Source organism: Triticum dicoccoides, chromosome 4B (assembly GCF_002162155.2).
Source record: "Triticum dicoccoides isolate Atlit2015 ecotype Zavitan chromosome 4B, WEW_v2.0, whole genome shotgun sequence".
NCBI classification, from domain to species: domain Eukaryota; kingdom Viridiplantae; phylum Streptophyta; class Magnoliopsida; order Poales; family Poaceae; genus Triticum; species Triticum dicoccoides.
This window is the reverse complement of record NC_041387.1, coordinates 70,911,481-70,920,317: the sequence shown is the minus strand read 5'-3', so window position 1 is coordinate 70,920,317 and position 8,837 is coordinate 70,911,481. Positions and strand designations below refer to the sequence as shown.

At 38.2% G+C, this 8,837-nt stretch overlaps 1 protein-coding gene across 1 annotated transcript in view; it reads right to left on the bottom strand.

The window, feature by feature from the left end:
- Nucleotides 1–8,831, bottom strand: part of LOC119295079 (probable pre-mRNA-splicing factor ATP-dependent RNA helicase DEAH4) — a 13,203-nt gene extending 4,372 nt beyond the window's left edge. Inside the window, exons 1-12 of the mRNA XM_037573409.1 lie at nucleotides 8,580–8,831; nucleotides 8,095–8,187; nucleotides 7,905–8,009; nucleotides 6,508–6,725; nucleotides 4,969–5,021; nucleotides 4,327–4,443; nucleotides 2,962–3,053; nucleotides 2,133–2,219; nucleotides 1,772–1,986; nucleotides 1,165–1,257; nucleotides 396–519; nucleotides 161–302 (exon numbers count right to left, since the gene is read on the bottom strand). Coding sequence (XP_037429306.1) covers nucleotides 161–302; nucleotides 396–519; nucleotides 1,165–1,257; nucleotides 1,772–1,986; nucleotides 2,133–2,219; nucleotides 2,962–3,053; nucleotides 4,327–4,443; nucleotides 4,969–5,021; nucleotides 6,508–6,725; nucleotides 7,905–8,009; nucleotides 8,095–8,187; nucleotides 8,580–8,803 — 1,563 coding nt within the window. The 5' untranslated portion in view covers nucleotides 8,804–8,831. The remainder of the gene's footprint in view (nucleotides 1–160; nucleotides 303–395; nucleotides 520–1,164; nucleotides 1,258–1,771; nucleotides 1,987–2,132; nucleotides 2,220–2,961; nucleotides 3,054–4,326; nucleotides 4,444–4,968; nucleotides 5,022–6,507; nucleotides 6,726–7,904; nucleotides 8,010–8,094; nucleotides 8,188–8,579) is intronic.
- Nucleotides 8,832–8,837: the final 6 nt, after the last annotated feature.

Genomic DNA, 8,837 nt, shown 5'->3' with positions numbered 1-8,837 from the left:
TCCTGTTGTTATAACAATGACAACAGTTTTGATACATCTTAACTGTTCCGAGAAGGCCCAACATGATTGCACGTATGTTCACAAACTTAAGACGATCAAGTGCTCACTCATCCGAATTTTCTTTTCATCATATCTGAATCACAGTTTTATTTTCATTCACCTGTAAATCATGATCTGAGCACCATCTTGGATCATAGTCTGCTTGATCCCAGCTTTCAAATATTTGAAGCAATTGTACATGGTCACCCCAGCCAGAACCATCAGGTAGCTCTTGCCGTTTTCTCTTTCCTTCCATGTCCTTGCTGTATATAAGAACCAACAAGTTCATTACAATTGGCTAATGGGACATAGTAGTAGTAGCCTACATGAAATACAATAAAAAAACAAATGGTCACCTTCTAGTTTGCCGCAGTGTGATTTCAGCAGACAAGACTGCAGCAACAGTTAATGCCTGAGACAGACATCCCAGTTCATCAGCTTCAATCAAAGTCCTTGAAAGCGAAGGGTCAAGAGGGAGCTCTGTACAAAATTTTCACAGCATGCAACTTAGACAACCAAATCAGATTATTCAAAATTTACCAGAACAAAATAAACTTATCCAACATAAAATTGTCTATAAATTTCAAGTTAGACAAGGTGTAGACAGAATTGTCGACTAGAGATTGCTGGAGCATATGATTGTTACAAAGATGCAACAAGTAACACGGGGAAAATGACAAAATACTAACTTCTTAATAACTGCTTCACAAAAATTGTCTAAATACTAACTTCTTAAGTAACACGGCCAAAATCAACTTTACCAGCAGAATTGTCCCCTCCTGTCCAAATGCTCTCCTTTGGACGCCTAACTATAAAATCTTTGTGTGGTTATTATGAGCTCTTACTTGAGTTCATTAGATCTTCTTTAACTAAAAGAACATGCCGGGTGTATAATTCAATTTCATGCATATAGGTGTACCACACAAATACGTGGATTCAGGGAAATAAAAGAGCATTCCTCAACAAAATGTCAACACATGGAGGCCTGCTGCACTAAGAATCCATGAGCAACAGTAGTACAATAACGAATCAGATTTGCTTGCGGTTTGGTACAATAGCAAATCTTCCTACAGACATCATCAAGATAGCTTTGAAAAACAATTGATTTCACGCTCAAACTTATACCTGCCATAAGGCGTCCAACATCTGTTATTTGCCCACTTTCATCAATTGCATCAATGAGGTATAACTGCCTCAACGCATCTTCTAATGATTCACCTGCAGGTCATAAGCATTGGTCCATTAATAGGGAGACAGAGAGAAGATAATCCTAAATTTTATCCACTGGATCACTACAGACAAAAATAATTTCGGTTTCCATGAGGATCTTTGGAGTCACGGATTCCTGACAAGTGACACCAAGCAGCTAATGACAGCGGCAGGCAATTTCAGGAAATACAATATTATACAACTCACGATAGAAAATTGAAGTGCAAACAGCATCTAACTGACCTATGCACAATCACTTTTTTGAGAACTTTTATATTGGAGTTCGTGTTAGGCTCATGCACCACAAAACTAGTGTCATTCGGCTGACCAAGCATGCTGCAGCACACAAATTTCTATAGTCAAGGCTGGACCCGACACTGACTAAGTTATGAGATGCCTGAACAAAGACTGGCCCCGCAGCTGCTTAGGTTACCACACATAGTACTTAATTAGATGAAAAGAAGTTCTACGAAGTAAGCGCAGAAGGATTATTATGAATAAAAGATTCTGAATCTTGTCTTACGTGATGGTGGGTCGAGGAAATCAAACTTTAGAATGTCGATATCAGGAAGGTTTAAAGATTTCAGATACAGAACACTTCCAGCAAGGGAGGTTCGTTGAATTTCTGGAACTGTAGCCTCGAGAAACTCCTTTTGGTAGATGGAACTTGGGTATAATCTATAACACTTGCCAGGCCGAGTTCTTCCAGCTCGTCCAGCTCGCTGGTCAGCTTGCACTCTAGTTATTCATGAAAAAATCAGTAGATATTGTGTGTATTGAAGCTAGACAAAAAAAAAATGAGACAATGGCTAGACATCTGTGAATGAAAGTAATCTGAATACGATGCAGACAGACAACCAGAGTGCATATCCCATACTATTTACCTGCTAATCTCAACTACATCAAGTGAATACATTCCAGTTGACGGATTATACTGGCGTTGCTTTACATAACCACAATCAACCACAAACCTGGTGAAGTAAGATATAGCGTTATTAATAAAATGCATCTCTGGGAACATAAAAATTACAGGACATTTTGAGCACTCAGCTAGATACAGAAAATATTGCAAAATTTTAATAGTCCGGTTTCAGTTGGGTAGTTGCTACTGTATCAGCATTTTAGCATGAGAGAGAAAATAAATAAGAACAAATCAAAAGCATCTCATTCATCAAAAGTAACACTGTGATTATAATACAGATAATTCGTCATCGACTAAAATCATTAAAATATACTGAAGTTGACAAGTGGATTTCATCAGTTCTTAACGACTCCCACAGGCACAAGACAGTTTTCAAGTTTATCTTGGTGCTGTATATACTTTATTAACCATATCACTAACTCGTCAGGATGCAATACCATGCATGAATCATGAATTCACACGTATAACTAGCGGTGTCAAATGAAGGTTGTGCAAGTTAGATGGGAATTTATGGCGTAACAGGAAAAAGTATGCCATCTCCATTTTACAAATCAATTTTCTACAAAACTCAAGTAAGCTAGTGTCGGAGACAAACAGGATGGAGTGATACGCTAGTCCAGAAAAAAATCTGGCAATTTGCTTGAGTATATTTTCTACAAAACCGCGAAGTCGATATAGATTCCCTAATTTAGAAACCCAACATTCAGTAACCAAAATCAAATATAAAAACAGGGGTATGGAGATGGAAACTGGATGATGTGCACTTTAACTGATAATGTTTGCTTGCTTACACAACACCATCCACAGTCAACGAAGTTTCAGCTACATTTGTTGCAACAATGAACCGTCGACAATTTGGAGGTACTGGAGAGAACACCCGTACCTATAAATGAAGTTGAACAGATCAGCAACAGTTCTATAGTATCAAATGCTTATGAGCAAAGTACAATCAACACAAACATAAATAAATAAACAGATGCTGCTAAGGAAAGAGGTAAGGAAGCAAGATCATGTGCATAGTTAACACAAAACCTTAAATAGGTACTCCCTCCGTCCGGAATTAGTTGACGCTCAAATGGATGTACGTAGACGTATTTCAGTTCTAGATACATCCGTTTGAGCGTCAACTAATTCCGGACGGAGGGAGTAATATTTTAGCAATAATTGATCTTTACGAAGCAATTTTAAAGTACACTATCAAGTAGCTTGCAGAAAACAACAGAAAGGTTCACAAAATACACTATCAAGTAGCAATAATTGATCATTACGAAACAATTGCAAAGCAAGGCAATGCAACATTCTAAAAAGCATATGATCATAAGTGAAAGACGAATCAGCTTCTTATAGTCAAATAAAAGAGTATATAGAATTTTTATAAGCAACACTGGAAAAACTTTATGAGGTAAATCTTGCTCCCTTTTCAGGTTATTATTAGTTGTATGCTGTGTCAAATTGCCAGTTTTAAAGTACTCTGTTTAGACCCCAGAACAAAATCAAACTTAAGTTCCAGGAACTTATAGCTAAATTCTAAAAAAAGAACATATCATGATATTCCTCTTGGTTGCAAGGTCTGCATGTGATTTGGAGTGATGTGCTGGAAAAAAAACATCAGAAGACCTTACTACAGGACCATATGGTTTTGAGATGGACTGACATCATATGTTCCAGTAAGGTATTCAGTAGGCTTGTAACTGACACATACCAGAAAATTTTATTGAAATGCTAGGACTTGTAGAACTTGATGTAAATTATAGGATTCAACTATTCATGCAGAAAACCAGCTTCTCATCCTCAACTAGAAAAAGTATAGAGTAATTTGCAAAGCAAAGAGAGCATTATGCGATAAATATTGCCTCCTTTCAGCTTATGTGAGTGCCGTGTGAATTTTGAAGTACTTCAAGTAGACCTCAAACAAAGTCAAACTCAAATTCTATGAGCCTAATTGCTAAATTTTGAAAAGAAAACATACCATGAAATTATTGTATTTGGGAACTTTTTAAAGTGATTTAATGTTACAGATGTGCTGGGAAAAAAGCATCCCTAAGATTTCGAAATAAAAACTGAGAGCAAGTTAACATCCATGAGATGGATATGTGGAAAATTTTGGGGCAAAAGAATAAAAGAGGAAAATATGCAATGGAAGATTGACTGATTGCCTGCTGTTCAGGTGGCAAAGAACCATGGAGTGGGAGGACAAGGGCATCCATACAAGAACCTTCCTCGAGATTTTGAATTCTTTCCTCTAACTTTGACACCATCTTGTCGATGTCATCCTGAAAAGGATACCAACAAGTTTGTATAAGTATGACAAACAATAGTTATGAACAAAGTTCTGCAAAATACTTCCAGACATATTAAAACCACATCAATGACAACATATGAAAGTTCTAAGTTATTCCAAAATTAAGATTATCAGTCACTCTAGACGGGAGGAATAAAATACAGTTTCAAAATTCAAAAGGAATCAGGTAAGATGATCACGACAAATTGTTTTCCAAATTTTTTATTCCCATATAAGAATATTTGTAATTTGGTGATAGATTAGGCCCAAGTGGTAGCAGGTATTAAAAGCCATCTCAAGTATTTGTTTTTCCCTTAAGGACAAACTTTGTACAGGGACTCTCTGTATTAGACACCAGACACTAACAATGCAAGAAAGGAGGACAGATTAAAATAAACTGTGCAATTAAATCAGCTAAGAAACAGGTCAAAGGTCTTTCCTTAGTGTCAGAGACTACATAATGTCCTTCAAAGTTGCATATAAGAGCATAGACAGTGGCTAACTTTGAGATACTGACCTTTCCTGTCATAAATATTAATACATCCCCAGGAGCTTCCTTAACATGGATATCTGTTGGGAGAAAAAATTATGGGTATTATTACTGAAAATAAGATCTCCAATAATTTAAGCATATAAAAATCATCAGGACCAAAACTTCAAACAAGTCAAAAAACATAATTATATGACTTCCCTATAATCTATGTTACTTTCCACCAATAATTAGTCATATAATATAAACATTACTCTCTGGTCATATTTATGCATGCATCAAACAATTTCCACCAAGACATATAAAAAGGCATGTAGGCTGTTAGCTAGCAAACCTGTAGTTTGCATACGCCTTCCTGTCAATGCAATTTACAATTTTAATCGTGTAAATGGATAAAAGCCAAGGAAATTGCCCAGCAACCAGAGTTCATGAGTACATGACCCTCCCAAGGCTGATCTTTTTGACAGAGCAGCTCACACCACCACAGACCCACATTTGCACCACCTCCCTTTTCATCAAAGACTGTGACGGACACACGATGGCAACACGGCGACAAGGGAGGCAAATTGTAGCCAGTACGGTGGCAAATTCAACAGCGAGGAGTGGAATTAGTCAGTGGTCTAGGATATGTGGGTATCCTAGTGTTTGGTGGGGTGTACAGGACCTACTCATCAGGGACAAAGTGGTACTACTTAAGGGAATATTCTCATCAGAAGTTGGACCAATCACCAATGGATGTGTCAAAATCAGATGAACAACTATGTAAGGGATGAAGTCATCCTAGATGATCAAATCATCATGAGAGCGAACATTTTCTTCTCTTTACCTTCTCAAAATAACAAGAGCACTTTGTTGGATACGTATACGCCATACATTAATTGCCCAAATATAAAAACACATGTAATGATGTACGACGTGCCATACATTAATGGCTCAAATGAATATTCTTGATAAATGATGTGACTTGATTCATCGACTTGTAAGCGGTTAAAGTAAGACAATTTGCAGGGATAAACCATCAGTAAAAAGAGCCAAAGTGAAAAAATTGTTTATTTTTAGAGAACATGCAAAAGCTTTGCACATCTTATCTTTAAGAAGAGAGCACCGAGTCCATACAAGAGAGCAGCTACTGTAGCATGGAATGAAAGGGAAAATACACACCAAATCTCACAGCGGTATCTACCTAGCAACACAGAACAAGGATAGCCTACTCTCACTGTGGTTTCTAGCAACCTAAACAATAGAAGTTTGTTAGATGAACTTGGATTCAGTTGGGCTTGCAAATTGTGCTGTTCTGTTAGAATGATAGAGTTAAACTGCATTGTTGTATTATGACCAAGTGCCTTGAAGTCATAAAATAATAAAAGGAAATGGCTCTGCCCCTATTCTTTTGTCTCAACCAGACGATTAAAAATCTTATGTCTGCTGACAATGAATGAATTTCTGGTTGATGTGATGCAAAAGTGATAAATACATATAGCTACTTAGGAAGCACTAGAAATGTTGACATATCTATTGTAAAGGTTTTAAACTGCAACAGTTACACAAACAAAAAATTATCCGTACCTATAGCTGTTCTGAGAGAAGATTCGATATAATTTGTTGGACGGTCTGTGCTGTAAAACTTCTCCACAGGGAATATAGTTCCAGGGATGTTCAACACAGGACATCCTGAGAAGAAATTTGACACTTTCAAACCATCAAGAGTCGCCGAAGTGATGAGAACTTTCACATCTGAAGCTCGATGTTTGATCAATCTTTTCATTAAACCTAAAAGGATATCACTGTTAACAAAAAAAACATCAAAATGAGCCACTACAGATAAGTTCACAATCAAGACCACACTAAAATAAATGAAGAAAATGGTGTCATTTCAAGACTATGGTAGCTACATTACATTCACAGGTTCCCAAAACCAGTTAGCTGGTCCTAATGAGTATATTATCGAAAGTTTGAATCCAGTTTGTTATTCTCATGTAACTTCTGAATCCGTGTAGCTACACTGCAGAAAGTCTGGGTAAAGATGGAATGGTACCAACTCTTAATGCAGAGCAACGAGTGTGAATATGTGATTATCAGCATTAAGTAATTAAGTGTGGCTGCAAAGTGGCCCTTCTTCCAGTTGCTATCCTAATCCATGGACTCCCTCTTTCACTTGTTATCCTAACCCCTTTAAATTGTCAGTCTCCCCGATTACCTTCTATTATCAAAGCAGCAACAGCATGCCAGTTGTAAACTTTCCCTAGAGCCCCCCACCCATACAACCCAAGTAACTCTACTTGGCTACAACATCAACATATGCAGCAATGAGCTAGAAGTTCACTTTGTGTTTGCAGTCAGAGGCCATCTCATCCAAAGAGTAACCAAGTAAGCATGTACTAGAGAGAATTACGGTTTAGGTAATGTGTTATATATTATTTGAAAACATATATTAGTGAGTGGTTAATCAATTATTTGGTATGACCTGTGCACTAAATTCCTACTAGTAGAAAGAAGGCATCAACAAGAAATAGTGCAAAGTTCATTTTAACCCAAATTCACAACTCTGATTTATTATATAAATTGGACAGAAAGGCCAAATTGCTAGTATAGGTGAAGACTGAGTTACATATGTTCAAATTTGATACACAATATGGCAAGAGATGCCAAAATAACAGTATTTGGTCATCCAGTCATCCTGCTAGTTTGATAGCTCCAAAGTTCTTACTCTATTATGTTATGCATTTGTGCTAGCGCTTGGCAAACTGTACTTCAATAAAAAATAAGTGGTGCTAGCCTGCTAGGTAGTGGTGGCTATCACTTAAAATTTTGGATGGCAACAGAAAGTACAACAGTAAATTATTAGGGTTATATGATTAGGGTTTAGGAACATGCTGCAGAAATATATGTCAAAACTTGATTTAAATAAATCTAAATTTCGATAAAGATTCTTGTAAATCTGTTTCAAAGAAAGATGAACATACGTGTTCAAGCTACGTTCATGAGCTTCGTCCAAGATAATTACTGAGTATTGCTTCAACTCAGGATTTGAAAGGCTTTCACGCAGAAGAACACCATCTGTGAGGTACCTACGAATTGATTCAAAATATTTAATCCAAGAGCTCAGGACATAATACATAAGTTACAAGAGAATTCAAGCTTTCTGAAGCTCACTTGATCTTAGTCTTTTCTGAAGTTCGGTCTTCAAACCGAATAGCATAACCAACTTCTTCCCCAATTGAGACACCGAGCTCTTGTGCCACCCTCCTGAAAAAATTGAAGTTACTCTCTGCATTTCAGGTATCATACAGGGCAGTTCCTTCTAGGTGTTTATGCTCTTAATGTATTTTCTGTGCAACAAAATGATACTCCAATCGAGCATTATGTTCCTATATTGTAATTTGTAACATATCAGAGTTTGGTATCTCAGACCCGTGTTCTTGATACACAATCGATCCGATTGCATCCTCCTCCCAATCCAGCCAATTGATCTAACTGCACCCTCGCAACCCACAAGGAAGACAAATATGGTAGTAGCATGATACATCAGGAAGTAGAACCATATATGCTCCCTGCCTCCCTGGCGCCTACCTCCCACGCAACTAACCCACACTCTAGCAAATTTAAGTATGCGCGCATGCTTGGAGAGAGGGGAGCACCTGGAGACGGAGACGGCCGCGACACGGCGGGGCTGGGTGACCGCAATAGCACCGCGGCGGGTGTAGCCTCGACGGTGGAGGATCTGGGAGAGCTGGGTGCTCTTGCCGGAGCCGGTCTCGCCGATGACCACGATCACCGGGTTCGCCTCCACGGCGGCCACGATCTCGTCCTCGTGCTCCGAGATTGGCAGCACCGGCGGCCCCGACGGCGACGGCGACGGCATCTCCGAAGGAACCGGGGTGCTAGGGTTTAGTTTT